The sequence below is a fragment of the Crinia signifera genome, chromosome 1 (genome assembly GCF_055691185.1).
Source record: "Crinia signifera chromosome 1, ASM5569118v1, whole genome shotgun sequence".
NCBI classification, from domain to species: Eukaryota; Metazoa; Chordata; class Amphibia; order Anura; family Myobatrachidae; genus Crinia; species Crinia signifera.
The window spans coordinates 279,367,284-279,390,515 of record NC_139217.1 but is presented as its reverse complement, the minus strand read 5'-3'; the positions used below and the strand labels follow the sequence as shown (position 1 = coordinate 279,390,515).

Sequence of the window (23,232 nt, the reverse complement as noted above, 5' to 3'; positions counted from 1 at the left end):
TGCTTCGGGTTAGCGTTCATAGTGGGGGTGGCGTGGGGGTGCATTTAACATTGTAAGTCCCCATTAGGGTGCTTATACAATTAAAAATCGTATAGGGGGCTTATACAATTTAAAATCGCATTGCATCGGGTGTATGGCATGCGATGGCATGCGATGCGATTATATATCGTACAACTTAATATCGTGGGCACCGTGATAATACACAAGTACCCTTATATGTATATACTTGTATGTATATACATATATATTGTACACATAAGCATATGTAGAAGAAGTTCTCCCAGAAGGGAATGTGCACTCACCACAATATAAAAGAGACTTGCTCTGATAAAAATCCAACTTTTGCTTTATTTCATATGGAGATATCCAATAATTCTATGCCATAAATTTTTTAGAGCCCCGACGTTTCGGTCCTACATCTGGACCTTTATCAAGGAGCCTGAAAATAACATAAAGCAAATCACTACAAGTGAAAGCATAATGTAATTTCAAATATAAGGTACATCATACAGACAATAACATGACATAAAGTCAAAGCCATATACTTACATAGGCACAATTGTACAAAGTATGCAACAGCACAATACTGGCAGATCAGCATGGTTCAGGAATGCCAACCATGTCTGAGACTGCCCAGGCCCGGACTTATATACCCAAAAAACGGAAGTTACATGTGCGGCGGTTTTCCCGCCATTTCGCGGACATCGACGCATTTCCGGAAGTGCTTCAACGGAAGTGTGTGTCTTAGATCTATGTTCTCATAGAGAGATGCCGCGGTACCGGATATCCGGTACCTGACACGCACATTCTCATGGCTTTACTGGCCGGAAGTGAGGTTTTTATGCAGGTGACACGCATAGGTGACCCGCAGCCGGATATACACCATGTGACCGGAAGTACAGTCAGTGCCTCGGCAATATTCATTCTTGTTTTTGGCGCATGCGCCATATAACTAAATTCAAGTTAAGATACCCTCAGAGTTTTATTCATAATGCAAGTACACGTAATAAATCAGTCAGTTAATTACTGTAAGTAATCCAAGAGGACAAAACATTATTATAGGTACATTAGATATTACACTTACTTTTATACATTCAATGTACATCTGAGGGTATCCAGCAGGACAATTGTATAGGACTAGCGATACATATAAATTTATATACAAAAAGAACTTGCATATATATATAAAGAGTGCAAAGAAGAATTAATTGATAAAAAAATTATATACAAAACCAGAACGACTTTCTTACAGCCATAAATACAAATACAAAAATTACAAGAAGAATGCAGAAAAGCAGAAAAAACAGGGATCATGGAACATCCCTATATGTGCCAATTTCTGTCACTTGTTATCAGTTGTTTGCCACCGTTATTGATCTTATAGAGTTTTTATGCAGAAAAATATTTACAGAAATTATTGTTGTTGTTGTTGTTGTTATTAACAACCAAGGGTCCCCAGGTGGCCATATTTTAGGACAACCTATAAATGTGAGCTGATCATATATATAGTCTCCTAAGTATAGGAGATCAGTGATATGCACAAATATGTGCTATTGTATCTTCACTGGTAATTTGATCCAGTTCATCCAAGATTTTAGCGCAGGAAGATGTTCAGGGGATTATTTTTGTTTAGGCCCTTTGGGGCCAAAGTGCCCAATTGGTGGATCCATCTGCTTTCTTTCTTCCTGAGGAGGAGAGCTCTATCACCACCCCTTTGTGGGGGAGGCACCCAGTCAATAAGACGTCATCTAAGGCTATCAATTTGATGCCCTGCTGCCAGAAAGTGTCTAGGAATGGGTAAATCAGTTTTGTTAGTCTCGATGGCCGCCCTAATGGAGTTTCGATGATTTGCCATTCGTTCACGGAACTTCCTGGTGGTCATTCCGGTATAGGCTAAACCACATGGACAGGTCAAAAGGTATATGACATGGTCCATGAGGCAGTGCAAGCGAAAGTAAATTTTAATTGGTTTCCCCGAATGTGGATGGGGGAACGAAGGATCTGACAACATACTATTGAACGTTGTGCAACCAGCACAACGGTAGCACCTGTTTTTTTTTTAGTATAACCATGTGTTGGTTGTCTGTGGGCTCGGACTCAGTGTTGGACGCATTAAGATTTGTTTGAGGTTAGGCCCCCTTCTATAGGCCATCATTGGGGGACCATGGTGGTGTAACTTCAAGTTTGTATCAGATGCCACTATGGGCCAATGCCTATTGAGGCTTTTCTGAATCGTTGATGCTGCATGATTGTATGTATTCACATATAACATGCGTGGTGTCCTATTTTGTAGTGCCCGTAAGGCTTGCTCACGTGTCGCCATATTGTGTCTAGCTTTTTTCAGGCATCTTTCAAGGTTACTCAGCTGGTAGCCTCTTTCAATTAAGCGACTTATCATCTCCTTGAGCTGTACTTCCATTCTCTCTGGTAGAGTATTATTACGGATGACCCGCATATATTGGAAAACCGGCAGGTGCTCCTTGAGTACAGGAGGATGTTGACTGCTAGTGGATAAAAAAGTATTCCTATCCGTTTCTTTTCGGAATAGGCAAGTGTGGATCTTACCATCAGCTAGTATGACGTTGATGTCAAGAAAATGGATAGATTCGGACTCGATGTCATGCGTGAAGCGTATCGGGCTGTCCAATGTATTAAGATGTGTAATCATTGCTTCCAAGTTTTCGGCAGTGTCAGTCCATAGCAAGAAAACATCATCAATGTATCGTTTATATAGTCTAATTTTTTCACCAAAGTGCGGCAGGATATAATGGTTCTCATATTCATGCATGTATAGGCATGCGTATGCCGGTGCTAGATTGGAGCCCATGGCGGTCCCCGCTAACTGGACATAATATTTATTGCCATAAAGCAGTGGTAGCCAACCCTATCCCTCGAGAGCTACCAACAGTTCACATTTTCCAGACAACCTAGCTGCTGCACAGCTGCACTCACTAATCACTGACACATTTTAAAAGATACAGAGATGGAGCTCACTTGTGATTCTGTGAGGAGACCTGCAAAACATGCACTGTTGGTAGCTCTCGAGGACTAGGGTTGGCTACCCCAGCCGTAGAGAAAGTGGTTGCAGGTCAATATTAGCGTTGCCAGGTCCATTAGGAACTCTGTTGGGGATTCTGTTGAGATTCTTTGGTCTAATGCTTTACGTAATACTCGCAGTCCGTCCAAGTGTGGTATAACAGTGCACAAGGAGTTGATGTCCATTGTTACCAAATAGCGTGTATTTGAGGTATTGGTGACCAAAAGTTTTTTAATGAAGTCATTTGTATCCTGAATGTAGGTATTACCAGAAGTCACCAGTGGTTGTAGGTGGTAGTCGACAAAAATGGCTAAAGGCTGAAGGAGAGAGGAGCGGGCGGAAATGATAGGCCTACCGGGCGGGTTAACTAAGGACTTGTGAATTTTTGGTAAAGTACACTTCGGGTTGGCGTTCATAGTGGGGGTGGCGTGGGGGTGCATTTAACATTGTAAGTCCCCATTAGGGTGCTTATACAATTAAAAATCGTATAGGGGGGCTTATACAATTTAAAATCGCATTGCATCGGGTGTATGGCATGCGATGCGATTATATATCGTACGGCTTAATATCGTGGGCACCGTGATAATACACAAGTACCCTTATATGTATATACTTGTATGTATATACATATATATTATACATATAAGCATATATATATATATATATATATATACACATATATACTTATATGTGTATATATATATATATATATATATATATGTATATATATATATATATATATATATATATATAGTGTTCATTCTAGCACCCACTATCTTTGAAAACCCATGCAGTTCCTCTTCCCTGCCTGAGGTGTCGCTGCCTGCTGTGGTGTTTCTAGCACAGGTCTGGTTTGCATATCAGTGCTGATACACAGGATACACAGACCACACTAAGCTAGAAGCACTACAGCAGACAGCGACACCCCAGGCAGGGAAGAGGAACTGCTTGGGTTTTCAAATATGGGGGGTGCTAGAATGAAGTCCCACGCATGTGAGGTACTCGGTTCTTCAGGACCAGGATTGCCCAGCTGCTTAGCCTTGGCTTTTATATGTCATGTCATGTGGTATCCAGTCCACCCTGTTTTAAATTTGGTACCAGCATTTGCTTTGCTCTCCCTGGTCAAAAATATTTTTTAACGCATTAAAACTCGTTTAATGCACCATGAAGCGCACCTTCTTATGTTTCTCTGCCTAGATATTCACCTCATCTGATCCTCGTGGATTTGTTCGTGAAGGTTGCTGCAGTCCGAATATACATGGACTTTGGTTCTGACCATGTAAATCCTTCTACTGTGTTAAGGGATTACTCACTGGACGGTCCAATTCCCACACCTAGCGCTGGTTCAACCAATTTGTATATCATATATATATATATATATATATATATATATATACAGACAAAATTCACCGGGTATTTCTACACCAAAGAATCAGGCGGCACTCAGGCTTGTAGAAAAATTCTTTGTATTAGTGCAAACAACACATAGTTTTAAGCCATCAACGTTTCAAGGCCGGGCTGGCCTTTTCATCAGGATGCGTGCTAGAAAGTGCAATAGTGCTAGATAGAAAAACAGAAAGAACTCTTTCTGTTTTTCTATCTAGCACTATTGCACTTTCTAGCACGCATCCTGATGAAAAGGCCAGCCCGGCCTTGAAACGTTGATGGCTTAAAACTATGTGTTGTTTGCACTAATACAAAGAATTTTTCTACAAGCCTGAGTGCCGCCTGATTCTTTGGTGTAGAAATACCCGGTGAATTTTGTCTGTATACCCCTACTGAGAAAGGCACCAGCAAATACCTCTTTTCAACGAGAGTGCCGAACAAACCGACTTCTATATATATATATATATATATATATATATATATATATATCTCAGCTGTAGAATTATTGGGCCAGACTACTGAGGCTCCCCAAGACCCCTTCCCAGGACACTATGATTTATCAGCGATTCTACACACTATGGCTGCCACTCTACCTAATGCCAGAAGGTAACTGTCATACTGTGTATATATACTTTTTTAAATATACATCTTAACAGGGGTTCTGTATGTATCCTCCCCTACCTCTCCCTTGCAGCAGCCTAACCCCCTCATAGTTTGACCCTAACCCACCCCTTAACCTAACACCCAGCCCTACAGCATAACCAAACCTAACTCCCCTTTTCTGGCCTGACCCTAACCTGTGAGATACTCACCAATCAGGATGACAGCTGCCGGTATTACGGTGTTGGCATCCTGATCCGTTTAAAGTTCCAGTGTTGTTCTTCTGATGGCAGTGTCGGTAAATGCCGGCATCCTGACCATTGGGATGCTTAGTGCATCCTGTGTGCAGAGGACGTACAGTGATGTTTTACAGTGCAGTGAAAGCTCTAGACTGCTCAGTAATATAGTTCAGGGTATAGAGGGGTCAGTAGTGTAATATGTGCAATATGCGATCCTATCTCCTAATTCATTAAAGGGGGGGCGCAAAACATACCCTTACTTGGGGCACCATGGCACCTAGCTACACCGCTGCCCATGGCAACATCCCATCTGAAATAGAACTCCCATTTTATTAAAGTTCCCCATAGGTTTTGACTTGTGTTCGTAAGTGAAGCAAAAAAGTTTGCAACTTTGGGCCCGATTCAGACCTGCCCACTAGGCTGCATATATTCGCTGCCTAGCAAGCAGATTAACGCCACCTTGGTCCTGCCGAACGCACAGCACCCACTCCCCTGGCTGGATCCCCTTGGTACAATGTGAGCGGATGTGTACGCTAGCACAATCAGGCAGCGAGCATTTGATAAGAATTTGCTGTAGGCGCTCACTGTGGGGGTTTGCACATGCGCATTATCGCTAATACGCAGACCCCAGCATCAGGGACGGTGCTGAATTCGGACTTGTGCAAACAGATCTGAATCGGACCCTTTGTATCTGGAACAAACCATGTTGCAAGTATAGCAAATATATTTATATATATATTCTCTGTGCACTGCAAATACTGGCCACTTTTGCATGTAGTCCACAAATGTTAGACAACTTTATTTTTACCCTGAACACACCACATATTATAAATCTAAATCTCTCTACACATTTACATCTTCCCCACCTGCAATTCAACATGGTTTTGTCTAGCTGTTTGCTTTACTATATGCACGTACACAATGGCCCTTAATCTATTTCGCTCGTAAAGGCAAATTCCTTCTCTGCACAAGTTACATCTGCCCCACCTGCAGTGCACATGGTTTTGTCAATTTGAGAAGGAATTTTCCTTTGCGAGTGAATCAGAATAACTACCAATAGGTGATATAATGAACTATAATCATACTCATTTTGGTATTTTCATAATATCGTCCGGTGTGTATGCTCCTGCAGGTCATTAAAGCAGAGTTGCCCGGAAAGGCGGGCAACCCTCCTGGATACCGGCACCCGCATCTCCCCCATGGCAGCATTCATTTCCTGTTACTCGTGGCTTTTCGGGGGGGTAAAGATGAAAATCATGTCATTTAGCCCTGGCCCCTCCTCGTAGACCCGCAAATACTGGGATTTGCCTATCAGGCCCCGCCCCCCAAAGTGCTGCTGACAGTCTCCTTTCTGGGCTTTTCCGAGAGAGGAGACTTTAAAAGTAGGCAACCCTGCGTTAACGACAATCCCTCATTATCTGTGCATGTAGCTATCATCACAGGCAATCCCTGCCGAGCCTGCCCTGAGCAGAAGCAATTCTGCAGATTGCTTCTCTTGCTTCGGTTCTTTTCCTGCGATCGATTCCTGCACATGAAAAGAGCCCACATTGCATCTTAATCGCACATTGTATGGGGGCCTTTAGAGAAGCATTCAGGATAAGGAGATTATACAGTGAATCCTGTCACAAAATGGCGGGTACATTGCTAAAGTACACAAATTTAAGTACCGTAATGTAGCATCGCCCCTTTGGATCTGTAAATTGTGCCATTTTTGGGGGGTTGGGGCCTATTAATACAAAAGACTAACTCCACTCCCCAAAGTGGCAAGTGGCATCTCGTCTCTGGGTTTCTCAAGCAGCGGCTAGATAAATGATCAGGACAATCTAATTGTATTGCTATTGGCAACATCTCCACTTTTAAAAACCTGCACTTATACTAATAAATATATCCCATTGATTTGAATGAGGTGTACCTGAACTCAAATCTAAATTGCAGTGCAAATATAAAGCAAACCAGCATTTGTGGGCAACACACAAAATCAGCCAGCGTTTATCCTTACCTGGGTGCAAAAATAATTATAATACATGGATTTTCACCTGTGAGGTGCAAAGTTACTGTTTTTTTTTTTGTTTCGTTTCCTTCCCCATTATTCGTTTCCAGCCCCATTATTCTATTGCACAGGTTCTCAAACTGGGTCCTCAGGACCCCACGCAGTGGATGTTTTGCAGGTCTCCTCATAGTGGATGTTTTGCAGGTCTCCCCATGTCAAATAATTAGTGGATGTTTTGCAGGTCTCCCCATGTCAAATAATTAGCTCCACCTGTGGGTCTTTTAAAATATGTCAATGAGTAATTAATGCACCTGTGCACCTGCCGGGTAACCTGGAAAACGTGAACTGTGTGGGGCAGTGGTTCCCAAACTGTTTTGAATCACGGCACCCTAGAGCATCAAAATGTTTTCAAGGCACCCCTAGGCCAAATGTTTCTTATTGAGAAATTAAAAAAAAAATATTCGGTACTTATGTAGTATCTGGGCGCCCGATTTTGTGATTGTATGCCTGACCTTAAGGCATACAATCAGATGCGATTCGACGCGATTTTCAGCAAAATCGCATCGTATTATCGCATGCGATATCGCATGCGATGCGATTTTGCTCAGGATTCAATGTTAACAAGGTCCTGTTCATCACTACATACCTGAGTCATCCATATATTTGCTTTTGACTTTATTTGCATTTACTGTTACACAGAGTAGTTACAAAATTAAAAATTAAATCAGCAGGAGATTATGGTGTGGCTGAGAGACGTTTTATATTGTAGTGAGTGTCAATAGATGATGGTAGACACGGCTGGTGTTAGACATGCCCAGTAGGTGGCGCTAGGCACACCCCTTTGACAGTGCACCCCCTAATAAAATGTGCTGCGCACACCTATGCCAGGGACACAATGAAGGGGAGATTACATCCTGTGATAGGCATCCCCCCAGACAAGACACTCCCAGGATGGGACATGGTGCAGGGTCTGGTTTTTACATAGTCCCCAAAAACCCTTTATATCTGTGAATAAATGCTCAGTATCCAACATGTTGAAATCATACTTGCCTACCTGACCCTTTCCATGAGGGAGAAAAGACTCTGTTCCTGGACTTCCCTGGTAATGTATGATTGCCATCACCTGTGGGTAGCTAGGTAGGCGATAAGTAAGGTGTTTCACCACAGGTGATGGTAATCATGCATTAGCAGTAAGCAGCCCATACACGCTGCGATCCCGGCGGGTCCGATGTGTGCTTTGAGGTGCGTGCTTCCGCGGCACCTCATCGCACAGTACAAAAAGTATGTGCTTGCACATACTTTTTGTACTTGATATTCATCACATTGCATCGCATTGCATGCACAAGGCATGCAATGCGATGTGATGGATGCTATTGTAGCCCGGAACGCACGCCGGGATCGCAGCATGTATGGGCAGCTTTAGGCTGGTTTCACACACTCCGGCTGCTGCCGGACGGTGAAATCCCGCACGGCCAGGGAGCCGTGCCGCACACATTAGTTGTGAATGGACACTATTGTGTCCATTCACACGGGACGGCCACGGCCCGGCCGCACGGCTGCAGCCGGATCCCACCACTGGAAGGGACGGCTGCCGGGCTGTGGCCATCCCCGCCTTGATAAACTAGTGTGTGCTGCACGGCTTCCTGGCCGTACGTGTTTTCGCCGTCCGGCAGGAGCCGGAGTGTGTGAAACCAGCCTTAGGGTGACCAACTCATCCCTTCAATCCGGGACACATATTAATTACACAGGTTCTGTGGCAGTTGAAAACCAGGTGAAATGGAGTCTTGGGGTGTGGCAGTTTAAAACTAGGTGAAAGCCAGCCACAGAACCTGTGTAATTAATATGTGTCCCGGATTAAAGGGATGAGTTGGTCATCCTAATTACCAGGGAAGTCCAGGAACAGAGCATTTTATCCCCCATGGAGAGGGTCAAGTAGGCAATTATGTGTATGTATGATATAATACCGCAATGTGTACCGTAGAACAGTGGTTCTCAACCTCGGTCCTCAGGACCCCCTAACAGTTCATGTTTTCCAGGTCACCCTGCAGGTGCACAGGTGCACTTATTATTCACTGACACATTTTAAAAGATCCACAGGTGGAGCTAATTACTTCACTTGTGATTCTGTGAGGAGACCTGGAAAACGTGAACTGTTGGGGGGTCCTGAGGCCCGAGGTTGAGAACCACTGCCGCAGAAGAAATTTTTAACGGTCACAAAATTAAAGCAGCAAATTCAAGCAAGCAAGCAAGCACACCTGAATACACTTAATGTTGATCAGAGCAGTGCAACGTAAGCATTGTACCTGCTACTACTCACCTCCCCCCAGCGGGTGGCGCTACCGCGTCGCCGTGGTTTTCTGTGCGTGTGACGTCAAAGCGTGCCCCTCTGCCCCCCTATGAGAAGTCTCTGGTCGGAAGCTCGGCCTCTTTCCGGCGGGTCCTGAGACAGACTGGTTGGCAACCATGAAGGTGAGCTCGGGAACCGGCGTGTAATTGCTGCCCTGTGCCCCAGACTCTGCACATATTCCCCTAGATGTGCGGCGCGGTGTCTCGGGGGAGCAGCTGGTGGCAATCCTGACCTGTATCGGGCTCCTAGCTGGAGGATTGCGGCGGATCGGGGACTGGGAGTAGGGAGAGACATGGCCGCTGCCGGCTGTGTGTTCCTGGAGGAAGGTGTCAATGTGGGGACCAGGACGCTGGCTCCCCGCACCCTATTGAGCGGCGAAGGCTGTGTGTGTGTGCCGGGTACTGGCGGCTCGGAAGACGTGGCATGGGGGTGCTGGCATCAGTGCAGCCTCCAATAGGAGCCCTGCAGCGGCTACACCGGGTGTGCTGCAGGCGCAGTGTACAGCACGCGTGTATAGGAGGATGTATCATTCCACTACTGTTATCCTGTTGGAGAGAGTGCGCTATATAAATAAAACTTGCTATGTCAGTTTGGCATGTAATGTGACACAACTGCATGTGGTGCTGCCATGATCACTGTGCATTTGCCCTGTAGCTCACGCTCACAGGGCTGCTATGATCTATTGCTCTGTCCATTTGATAAAGTTTTTTTGTGTTTCTGCAGCTGAATATCTCTTTCCCGGCCACTGGCTGCCAGAAGCTCATTGAGGTGGATGATGAGCGCAAGCTGCGTACTTTCTATGAAAAGCGTATGGCCACAGAAGTTGCTGCTGATCCTCTGGGTGAAGAATGGAAGGTAAGGTGGCATTTGGTAATGTGGTGTGCATCTTTTTAATTAATAAATCAGCTATAAATGTTTCTAGAAGCTGTTGCAGTTGGTTGTGCATACGGTGTAATCTCTCACAAACTACATGGAATTCCTGAAAGCCCTAAAGCGCCGTATACATGGAGCAATATGATTGCTGAACAATGTTTGCTTAATATTGTTCTGCGATCGTATTGCTTAGTGTCTTATTTTCATCAGCAACCAGAGATGACACACTGCTTGTGGAAGCAGATGGTTGCAGGACCAGCTATCACCCCAGGGCTGGTCGTGGGAGCGCTCTCCCGTCGCCCTGTACAGGGCTTAAGTGTATAAAGTAGTCCTTGCCTGTATATGCTGTTAGTTTTCAGGACGTGTGGTATAGCGATCCGGCAGGCAGGATTCTGACTGGTGGTACTCCCGACAGGGGGGAGGGGGGGGGCGAGCTTGGTGGCTTGCTGTTGATGAGATCCTGACTGTTGGGCACTTAATAGTCGGATTTTGAAGTCTGTGTAGCGATAGAATCCCAATCATTCAGCATCAGTTTTCAGGGTGATTTTTTTTTTTTTTCATTTGTGCAGGGATATGTTGTACGCATCAGTGGAGGAAACGACAAACAAGGGTTCCCCATGAAACAGGGAGTCCTCACGCATGGACGTGTTCGTCTTCTGCTGAGCAAGGGTCACTCCTGCTACCGCCCCAGAAGGACTGGTGAACGCAAGCGCAAATCTGTGCGTGGATGTATTGTCGATGCCAACTTAAGTGTGTTGAACTTGGTTATTGTGAGGAAAGGTGAGTTACATTGCTTTCCCTAGTAATGAGGCTTAGCTGGATGGTTTTTGTTTCATAAGGCACCCTACAGTATCAGATTTATATCCACGTATTTGCCCTTCTGCTCCACGGGAGGTTTCTGGCCTCCCTCAGCTTGCCTTAGGACACCTGCATTACGGTTTGACAGGTGTACCGCCCCATAGGCTATAAGGTTCTTATTGGGAAATTATGGGGAAAAACATGTAATTACGTGTTTTAAATGTCATTTTTCGGTTTAATAATGTAGTGCGGGTCCAGATTTGCTTCTGTTTATCCGCACATTTTATAACTGTCAGCCACAAGCACAGGTTTTGCCTATTATATGGAGCGTAATTAATTTTGCGTTGGTCCTGGACCACCAATCTGAGGCATCCCTGCAAGTGTTCAGCAACAGCACACAGTCTGGGAACCCAAATCCCGTTCGACACGTAATAAAGCAAGACTGCATGGACTACTACCAGCTCATTAGGTTTCCAGCTATTTGCAATAATAGCTAATGGAGTTGGGGAATTTTTTTTTATTGTTGACATTGGTTATATTGTGTGCCAATTATTTCTATCCATGTCTCTCCTCAATCTAAGGAAGAGGTTTTAGACACATTGGGGCAGATGTATTAAGCTTTAACAAGAGATAAATGCAAGGGTGAGAAGGAGAGATAAACGTCCAGCCAATCACCTCCTAACTGCCATGTTGCAGGCTGTGTTTGAAAAAGTCAGTAAGGAGCTGATTGGCTGGACGTTTATCTTTCTATCACCCTTGCATTTATCTCTTGTTAAGGCTTAATATATCTGCCCCTATGGCTATAACCATACCAAGACTGGTGCCATTTGTAGCGTTCTGAAACTTAAGCACCGTACACACAGGGGGAGATATATTGCTCAGGAATATATTGCTAGCAATATATTCCTGAGCAATATATTGCTCAGTGTCTCCTTTGCATCAGCGACCTGAGCTGGTCGCTGATGAAAAGGAACCTCTGCTGGGGGAGCCGCAGAGGTAATTAGCTGGTTGCAGGAGCAAGCTCCTGCGACCAGCGATTACAATGGGGCAGAAACCGGGATCGCGCACCCGGCGATTTATCACTGGTGCGCACTCCAATCACTGGCAATATGGTCGCCTGCGACCATATTCCCAGCGATTATCGCCCCCGTGTGTACACAGCATTAGATTACCCGAATGTAATAAAGTACAACCCTGCTTACATCAGTGATGCTTTACCACTTTGAAACTACTACTTGCAGTGATCCTTTACCACTTTGAAACTACTACTTGCAGTGCATGTCCCTCTATAGGTTATTTGTGAGCTTTTTAGCTCTTCAGAAACCTACGAAGGTACTTTTGAGTGAGAATTGGAGATTGTAGCAGATAGCTTTGGGGATTCTCTCCAGTCCTCCAAATGTGCTTTGTGGCTATCCAGAAAACTGATAGATGAATAGGTTTTTATGGAGTTTGGGTCTTGTTACCAATGGTTTATGGTGGTAGGCTTTTGAGAAAATTACAGATGGCAACTATTATAATATCTGGATAAAGAGACCATTTAGCTCTTGCTTTATATAAGTGAGTACAAACAGCCCTCCGGTTGGCACATGAGAATCATCTGGCTTTGTTTTTTCTTCCCCGTAAATGAGTATCGCGGCACACAAGGAAACTGGTTACTTTGATATGACACTTGTATATCTGTGGACATCCCAGTCTCTTCAGTCTGTACACAAAGTTCTGTTCTGCTCCATATACAGACTTAGTGACACATATACAAGTGTCTCGTATCAAATTAATCATATCAATATTTGCGCATACTAGAAACACTGGTGTAATATGAAGTGTTTCCAGCAAAATTAATGCCCGATAAGCTTTAAGGCATTTATTTACAGTTTTTCTTATATAGCACAGCAGATTCCGTTACGTTTTACAACAGTATACAATAGCATATTGAGGCTATATGTGAGGACTTGTTTGTATATGCAGTACTGACTATTAACCCTTTGAGTGACAATGTTACTGTAAAAAATGTGCAAAATTGCCAGGGCCTAGACTAGCTTTATTTTGTACCATCTCACCACAATGTCGGCACTCAAAGGGTTATAAGAAATTAACAGCTAAGCATGTGTTCTGGAGACTTGTTTGGAGCATGTTTGCTTCGTTGCTGTATAACTTTTGGTATTGTGTGGTTTTCTTGGTAGCTTATGTACTTTTGTGCTATTACAATTTACATTTTTCAGCAGTTGAACAAGGCGCATTAGTTATGCAGAATTGCCTTGTGTTGCTGGAATGTTAGTTGGCCAAAATAGTACATTTTAATCTGTCTATAGCTTTAACTTAAATTTTGAGGACCTAAATAAGTATTTCTGAAATCTTATTAAACGACAAACTTTCATTATAGGCGACACTGTTATAGACCTAGTATTCACATGTCCGCCTCCTGTATTTGATTTTCCTCTTGTACTAGCTCAGGGAAGCGACGCCTTGCCAGGATTGCATGTTTATATACCTCAATGTATAGTTCTACTTTACCATCTTATGGCTTGTACAGCCTTGCAGTGTCATTGCATTACACTGTATTAGTCAGATTACATAGTTGTACAGTATTAGTGTTCACTAAGTGCAAGGTGCTGATTAGTGAGGGCATATGTACACACCCTGAATCTCTTCCGTACCTGTAAATATGCCACCCTCGCTGATCAGCACCCTGCACCCATTAGCTGTTATTAATGTAACTTGTTCAGTTCACATTTAGAACTGTGGGTAGATTGTATGAAATGGTTATCCAGCTGCTGATTGTACATTCCCAGTACACTGGACCTGATTCAGGCCAGTTCACTGGGCTGCGTACACCCGAATCCTAGTGAACAGGTAAAGTGCCCTACCGCCCACCCTGCTAATACCCGCAATTGCATGTGAGGAGATACACTAGTATACACTTGCACATCCCTCTCATCCTGCCAACGGTTGAAAAATCATTCGATGGCCACTGACCACCCAAAAAATTTTCCCCTTTCTGCAGATAAGTCTGAACTGACTTATGACCAAATTTGGGGTGGGCAGCTGATGTAACATCAACACGCCTGCGTTCCCCTGCCTGCCCCTCAGTGCAAATGCCCCAGCGATTGATAGTAGCCGAAGGTGTCTGGAAGGGAGTTTGCACACATGCGCAAACCCTCACCATCGAAATTGGGTCCGTATTTGGACCTGACCGAGAAGTGAGTGCAGTCTGTTAATCTGTCTGCAAATGTGCCATTGGCAGACATTCACCTGCTTTAAATATCCCATCGTAGTGCGCCACGCAACTCCCTCACTGGCATGCCCGTGGGTGGGATGAAAAATACATGAAGTGATGTTAGGACCTTACTCTTAGCCTTGCATTGCTGCAACCACTGATTTTGTGTACTCTTTTCTTGGTGTGTTCCACCCAGAGCAATCCTATATAAATTGTCCAAGATGGCTGCCACACCTGGTACCTCTTTCATGAGTGAAATATAGAAGCCATAGATGTTGTCACCTATAAAATGTTTGCACCAACCCTGCAGTATGCCTGCAGCACACTCTAGGTTTGAGTCAAATACTAATGTATCACATACAAGCTTACTGCAGCTGCCTCTTCATAGAGCAAATTTTTAGTTAAGTAGACATGATTTTTTTTTAATTATCAATTGTGAATATTTTAGGTGAGAAGGACATTCCCGGCCTTACAGACAACACTGTTCCCCGCCGCTTGGGTCCAAAGAGGGCCAGCAGGATCCGTAAGCTCTTTAACCTGTCCAAAGAGGATGATGTACGCCAGTATGTGGTTAGGAAGCCCCTCTCTAAGGAAGGTAAATGTGACCGGTGTATGATGTCTCACATGGATAATGTCTGACACTATTGATTTGTATGTGTTGTCCTAACTAAAGTTGCATTTATTTAGCCTGGTACTTAGCTAGATTTCCTACACAAAAAATTCCTTGGCTGATGTTGCCAGTAATTTATTGAATGTAAGAACTCTGCCTTCTGTTAGGAGAATGTAATAACACCCTTCTGTTAGGAACATGAGTAAGTTATGCACCACTGCTTTACATGATTGACTCCACTTTATCCAGTCCATGGTTTGTGAAGCATCTGGCAACAGCACAGGTAGTTCTGTGAGGTATATTCACTAGTTTAGCTGAAAAAGTAGCCCTACTAATGGTATACCCTCTACTACAGTTCTATTCTAATCTTCACCTGATGTTCAGTCAAAAGAAGCACCCATTTTCGAGCAATAGCACATATTCCATAACAAGTTGCCGGACCCATGTGATACTGTGGGAAAGTCTCAAATCACTGGTTATCTAGGCACCCAAAGCAGAAAACCCAATGAGTGCCAGCTACCAGGGCTAATTGGATATCCCTTAGCCACAGTAATTTACTTACTTAAGTCTACTTTGTCCAGTGCTGTATGCCATTAGTATGATCATTCTGTCTGCCTAACACATTACTTATTTTCTATTATGGCTATATGTAGTAGCTTAATAGCACTCTGCAGTATTAAAATGTCTGATTTGCAGCAACTATCATTTATTAAAAATGTACTTGGGATTTGAAGCAAAAATGGCATAGGAAATATAGAAGAGAGGTACAGGATACAAAGTCAAGGCAAAAACAAAGAGGGAATAATAAGTATATACACAAACATAAACAGGAAGAGAGAGCTAAAAACAAAGGCTACTGGAAGAAGGAGACTAGAGGGAGAAGAACCAAGGAGGGGTCTAAGTTAGGATGAGTAAACCGGAAAAATTGAATATTGCTACCTGGAATGTTAATGGGTTAAATACGCCAGTAAAACGTAAAAAAGTTACTCAACATATTAAAAGGATAGGGGTAGATATTTTATTTATTCAGGAAACACATTGGAAGAAGGGCGATGAAAACACTTTAAAGAATAATTGGATAGGGGAATGCTTGGCAGCATCATATCACAATAAGACACGAGGAGTGGCAATTATCTTTGCGAAACACTTAACATATACAATAGAAGACACTAAATTAGACGCACAGGGGAGATACATGATAGTAGATGTAAGAATCAACGATTTAAAATATACCCTAGTAAATATTTACGCACCTAATGAGGCACAAAGTGTATTTTTTGCTCACATATCACAAATATTATTAAGTAGGGAAACAGCAAATTTGATTATAGGGGGGGATTTTAATGAGGTGATAAACCCGCATATAGATAGATCAACCCAATTAAAAACGAGTAACTATAAATTTAACCCAATGACACAAATGATGGAAGACCTAGGGGTGAGCGACCCATGGAGAATAGCCCATAGAACTGAAAGAGCATACACGTTCTGCTCAGGAGTATACCACTCTTCCTCGAGATTAGACTACATACTGGTCGAAAATAATCTGATCCCCAAAATAATGACAAGTAAAATAGATACTATTATGATTTCGGACCACGCGGTAGCTTCCATTACCATGAGCCTACCCCAAAACAGGGGAAAAACCAGAATATGGAGGTTTCCTAGTTATCTCTATCAATCAGACCAGTTTCGGAGTTTCCTTAGAGATAAATGGGAAGACTATAGAGAGAATAATAAGGAACACATGGGAAACCCAATCCTATTGTGGGAGGCCTCAAAGGCAGTAATAAGAGGAGAGATAATAGCCTATACATCTAAACAAAGAAAAATAGCACAAGAAAAATTTAATATATTAAAAAAATCAACCACACTGGCATACCAGAATTACATTAACAACCCAATAGAGGAGCTATTAGAAAAATACCAACAAGAAAAACAACTACTTGAAAGTTACCTACTGGCACAAGCAAAACAAAATCTAGACTATACTAAAAACCATTTTTTTAGATGGGGGAATAAAACGGGGGCCTTATTGGCAAATATGTCTAAACCACCCAAAAGTAAAAATCACATAATTGCTGTGAGGGGAGAAAGTATAGGCACAATCTGGACCAAACCTCAGGAAATAATAAAGAAATTTGAAAATTATTATCAGGATATATACGAAGCGCATCCCACAGACCAAGACAAAATAGACGAAATACTTAAGGAAGCGAAACTCCCAAAACTCTCGCAGAGCCAAAAAGAGCTGTTAGAGGAGGAAATTAGAGAAGAAGAGATTAGAGACACCATTGCAAATATGGCGCTAGGGAAAGCACCCGGACCTGACGTGTTATCAATAGAATATTATAAGATACTTCAAAAGGAAGTGACCCCAATTCTTCTGTTGATATTCCGTCAAATACACAAAAACCATATCCTATACCCAGCATTCAACTATGCACACACTATAATGATACCCAAAGTAGGGAAAGACCCCTTAGAACCCTCATCTTACCGTCCAATAACCCTCCTTAATGTAGATTTTAAAATAATGGCCAAAATTATGGCAATAAGACTACAGAATATAATAGCCCTAACTCTAACAGAACACCAATTAGGCTTTGTGAGTGGGCGACATGCGGTTAAAGGGATCAGAACTGCCATAACAGCGATAATAGCGGGTGCCAAACACGGGACAAATATACTGTTAAGCTTAGATGCACAAAAAGCATTCGATACTGTCTCATGGCAGTATCTGGAAAAAGTCCTGCAATATAGGGGATTTGGTATTAACTTTAGAGAGGTAGTCAAGTTATTTTACACCACCCCAGTTACATCGCTTATGATAAATGGCCAAAAAAGTAAAAACATAGAAATGTCTAGAGGAACAAGACAGGGCTGCCCCCTATCACCCCTCCTTTTTAATTTAACATTAGACCCAATGCTACGTATAATACAAAACTGGACCCCACTCAAAGGTATCCAAGTGGGAGCCCAAACCGTCAAAATAACAGCCTTTGCAGACGATCTCCTGCTCTATGTGGCAAACCCGGAGGAATCTCTGAAACCTCTTATGATAAAGCTAAAAGAGATTGGTACCCAATCTGGGTTCGGGGTAAATTTCGAGAAATCAACCGCAATGACCCTAGACACTAAATGCATCAAACCCAAGTGGGCACAAGATATAAATCTAAAATGGGCAAAAGAAGGTTTTAGATACTTAGGGGTCTATCTCCCCAAAGACATAACGAGCCTACACGACTTAAACATAAACAATGCTATAAACCAATTAAAAAAAGAGATCAGAGGATGGAAACATCTAAAATTGTCATATACAGGGAGACTAAATTTATTAAGAATGATATCATTACCCAGACTGTTGTACCCTCTCCAAAATTTGCCTCTTCTGCTAACACAGAAAAACACAGCTGAGGTAAATAAATTGTTCCGTGACTTTATCTGGAAAGATAAGAAGGCAAGAATCAGCCTAATTAAGATGCAACAAAAACGAAACAATGGAGGTTTTAACTTTCCAAATGTAACGTGGTACAACCAAGCGGCTGTGCTGAGGCACTTGAGGGATTGGATACAGCAGTCAGAAATCTACACAAATACATCTTTAGAACAAGAGTTCATAGGGGACATTAATCTTGTTAATTTCTTACACTTAGAAAAATCAAAAATAGATCCGGAGATCATGAGCAACCCATTATTAATGACATTGAGAAAATTATGGTTTATTCTAAGGAAAAGAATGCAAATAAATCCATATAAATCACAATTTATAACATTTCTACAAAATCCAGATTTCCAGGAGGGAAAAGCAGGAAACCCATTTAGAATTTTGAAAAGGCAGGGGATAAGTCGAATAGAACATTTGATGGACGTAGAGGGGGGCAAAGCCCTGACATATGCCCAGGCGGTAGAGAAATATGGCCCGTTTACTACGCATAATATCACATTCATACAGGCCCAACACTATACAAAGCAGGTACTTCAAAATTTAACATTAAGAGATTTGAATAATCCCTTGGACACACTCCTAAAAAAGCAAGTTCCACACAAGAAAATCATAACAGCTCATTATAAATTCCTATACCAGCCATTAGATTACGACAAAATAAAAACAGGAATAACAAAATGGAAAGAAGTATTCCCAAACATAACAGTAGAAAAATTAATAAAATCACTTGAAGAATCAGTAAAAACAATACCAGCAATAATGTACACAGAAATGTTTTATAACATATCCCACCAGACATACTTGACACCAAAAAGGAGATTTGAAATGGGTATAGCATCAGATTGTAAATGTCTAAAGTGTGACAGAGCGGGGGCAGATCTGTTTCACTGCCTGTGGAAATGCGACCAGATTAATAAATTCTGGGAGGAAGTGTGGCAGTTCTCCTCAAAACTACTCACACACATGTTCCCACTAACCCCAGAGTGGGCTATCCTTGGGATAACAGGGAGGGAGACAAGGATGGCAAAGGGGGAAAAAAAATTGTTACTGGCAATTTCAGCTGCAGCCAGGAAAAGCATTCTCCACAGGTGGACAGACAGATCTGCTCCCACAATGAAACTTTTTGAGGAAAAATTATTGTACATATTCCGTATGGAATGGGTGGAGGCGACACTCCAAAAGGAAAAAAGGGTGAAAGAGCTCTTTGAGACATGGGGAGCCATTATAGAAAAACAACCAATTACAATAAAGATACACTTAAAACAGTGTTTTCAAATAACAAGTTGGTATGAAACAAGAGTAGCATTGCAGGAAGATCCGATAAACATCATAGACCGCTAAGCAATGGACAAAAAAAAAAAAAACCAACATGCTCCGCAAATGTTTAATATGATTTGGCGTTTGATTACTTTGTAAATTTTATATTATTTGATGTATGTTTAATGATCTCGTTTTTATGAGTTTGGATTAGACTTATGATTTTCTTTCTCAACGGAGCACCTAATGACCAAAACGAACAAATAAGGGGAATACAAAATAAACAAAGGGGGGAAAAAAGGGGAGCGGCCAACAGATCGCACCCGGAAGGACACAAAGATATAAGATCAATTGGGAGCTCCGTTTAGAGTGGAATGTACATGGGTTATGATCTAATACTCTAGACATAAATGTATACTTGTCAAAAAAAAAAAAAAAAAATATATGGATGTAATGCTATGAAAGCTCTCTCTCAACAATGTATAGAAGAACCTGAATAGAAACTTTGTTGACTTATGTATCATTGTACACCTTGCTTCAAATATGATAATAAAAACAGATTTAAAAAAAAAAAAATGTACTTGGTAATTTAGCTTTTAACTGGCAACTATATTGTATGTTATGTGTAGTAAATAATTTTCATGGTCAATAGGGAAGAAGGCCAGGACTAAAGCCCCTAAGATCCAGCGTCTCGTAACCCCTAGAGTTCTTCAGCACAAGCGCAGACGTATTGCCCTGAAGAAGCAGCGCACTCAGAAGAACAAGGAGGAAGCATCAGAGTATGCCAAGCTCCTGGCTAAGAGAACAAAGGTGTGTTCATTTCCCAGAACTACTTATGGGCTTACTAACCTGTACAATGGTTGTACTGTGACCCTGCTACTAAGGTCTACTCTACAGTTAGTGTGCCGTACCTTTCATATTTATAATTCTATAGAATTAACCAGGAAAGCTTAAATCTATTTGTATATGTTTCCTTATCTGGATAAAATACGCAACCTTTGACCAGTGTATATAATTCATACCCATTCAGTAGTAACCAATTGCTTTGGTGTTTATGGGGTGCTGGTGTGCTTAATGCAAACACATTTTGTGCTTAGAAGATCCTTTAATTTATCGAATACATTTTCAGGCTCATTGCTTTGGTACAGTATTCATGGGTAGTTAGCTATCCTATTGGCTCCAAATGCCGACATTGGGGGTTTGGTTCACTTGCCTACCCAAGTCGCAATTGGGTCCAAAAATACATAAATCTATGGCTTGTTGCGGGCCTCTATAAAAAAGGGGGTACTTGTGAGTTATCCGGGCTCCCGATTTTTTGATTGTATGCCTTAAGTTAAGGCATACAATGCGATGCGATGCGATACGATATCGCATCGCATCCGACCATCGGATGCGATGACCCGATTTTTCCATAGGAATCAATGTTAAAATGATTCCTATGGAAAAAGGGGTCCTTTTCATACCCCTACTATCCAAGTGGGCATGGAGTTGGATATAAACCTGTGGCGAGCGTAGCGAGCCACCGAGCCCGAAGCGTGGCGAGCGAAGCGAGCCCCGCGAGGGGACGGTATTCCGTGTCCCCTCGCGGGGCTCGCTATGCTCGCCACGCTTCGGGCTCGGTGGCTCGCTACGCTCGCCACAGGTTTATATCCAACTCCATGCCCACTTGGTTAGTAGGGGTATGAAAAGGACCCCTTTTTCCCATTGAATTCCATGTTAAAATGGACTCAGTCCATTTTAACATTGATTCCTATGGAAAAATCGGGTCATCGCATCGCATCCGATGGTCGCATGCGATGCGATGTCCCGATCCGACCCGATTTTAAAATCGGACGCCCGGATAACTCACAAGTACCAAAAAGGGTCTCTATTCATGCGACAATATTGGATAGAGAGTTTAAAAAATAAGTATATTGGGAATTCCCCCAGAGCAAGCCGTGTATTATCGGGGCTAATAGGATATTGTCCATGGAATCTGTATGTGTCTAAATGGTTGATCTCACAGGTCTAAAAAAAGAGTGACCAATTTAGTGCAGGCGTTCTCTCTCAAACCTCAAGTTCCCCAATGGGTCATGTTTGAGGATTTCTGTTTGTGGAATAATTACTGTCCCTGAAACAAGGGGTTACCCTACATGTGCATCCTCAAGCATGTCCTGTTGGTGGTACATGAGGACTTGAGAACCCTCTGATTTAGTGCAATAATACTGCAAACGACAGGCCCACACATTAAGGGAACACAATACTAAAAATGTTTTTATTTATTTTTTTTGCTCAGGAAGCCAAGGAGAAGCGTCAGGAGCAGATCGCCAAGAGGCGTAGACTTTCCTCCCTGAGAGCCTCAACATCCAAATCTGAATCCAGCCAGAAGTAATGCCTCAGATTTAAATAAACACATTTTCTTGTAAATGAACAATGTGTGCATTTCTTTGAAAGGATGTTTCTGCTGAAATTGGCCTCCTAGGAACATATTATCTATCGTATTTCCCATTGTGTGCATGAGTATAATGCAAGAGTTCTTAAACTAGGAATACAGTGATATTCTGCCATGATTTGTACTCTATTCAATACTGTGAGTTCTGGTATAGAAGGTAACTTGTCGCCGTCATTAAGTTAACCCCATATAGTGGACATGTATTAGTGTGACTGGGTCAACAGGTGAAAGGACACTGACCAACACTGCTTTTTCATCATATGGGACCACAATCAGTGTAAATGTCATAGGATTCCTTCACACAGATGACTAAAACGCAGATAGGTAATCAAGCTAAAGCTGAGAAACGTAAAAAAAACAAACTTTTATCTATACCACTTAAACCTATTCCTTTAAAGTGCATATTAAGAATGGGGCAATGTAGCAGAGACCACCTACTTAATATTGCTCCTATCAGGCATAATAAATATAGTGGTGTATATACCTCCCAAAGAGAAACGTGTATCTTTTACAGCAGATGCAACAGGTGTAATAAGCCCATGTTCTCTATTGCATTGTGGATAAACTATTGTGTACAATTAGGACTGAGGCAGTGTGAGAACTATGCTATGTAGCATAACTGTTCCTGCTAATTCTCACACTACCCATGCAGTAAGTATGTGCTGCTATAGGTCGTGTGTAAATTAAGATTGCTAATGACTTGTTACAAATTGAACCTGCATGAGCCCATAAACATCTGAAGACTGTGTAGACAACTCTGGGTGAAATGTAAGAGTTGCAGGCTGTGCGGGACTTAGTCTGCCCAGTATTTTATATACATAGCAAATATATTCTATAAACTTGTTTATAAAATGTATGATTACATTTTGGTGTGCGAGGAGATACATGTTACTGCACATGGATTGTATAAAACAAGCATGTCCACCTGTAACAACCGTTGCTACTACATCAGAGGTGGTCTAGAGGTCAGTGCTATGCACTATGAATACGGTTGCTGCTGAG

The 23,232-nt window shown here is 42.3% G+C and overlaps 1 protein-coding gene and 1 long non-coding RNA gene across 2 annotated transcripts; one reads left to right on the top strand and one right to left on the bottom strand.

Moving 5' to 3' along the window:
• Window positions 1–328: 328 nt before the first annotated feature.
• On the bottom strand, window positions 329–10,048 carry LOC146075388 (uncharacterized). Its single transcript, XR_014473565.1, has 2 exons — window positions 9,570–10,048; window positions 329–439 (listed from the first exon to the last, which is right to left on the bottom strand). It is a non-coding gene; the product is annotated as an uncharacterized LOC146075388 (long non-coding RNA).
• RPS6 (ribosomal protein S6) lies at window positions 9,564–22,212 on the top strand. The gene is made up of 6 exons (XM_083184555.1): window positions 9,564–9,721; window positions 10,323–10,454; window positions 11,042–11,252; window positions 14,933–15,079; window positions 20,452–20,609; window positions 22,075–22,212. The coding sequence occupies exons 1-6, from the start codon at window positions 9,716–9,718 to the stop codon at window positions 22,168–22,170; spliced, it is 750 nt and encodes a 249-aa protein (XP_083040681.1). The 5' UTR covers window positions 9,564–9,715; the 3' UTR covers window positions 22,171–22,212.
• The last annotated feature ends 1,020 nt before the right edge of the window (window positions 22,213–23,232 follow it).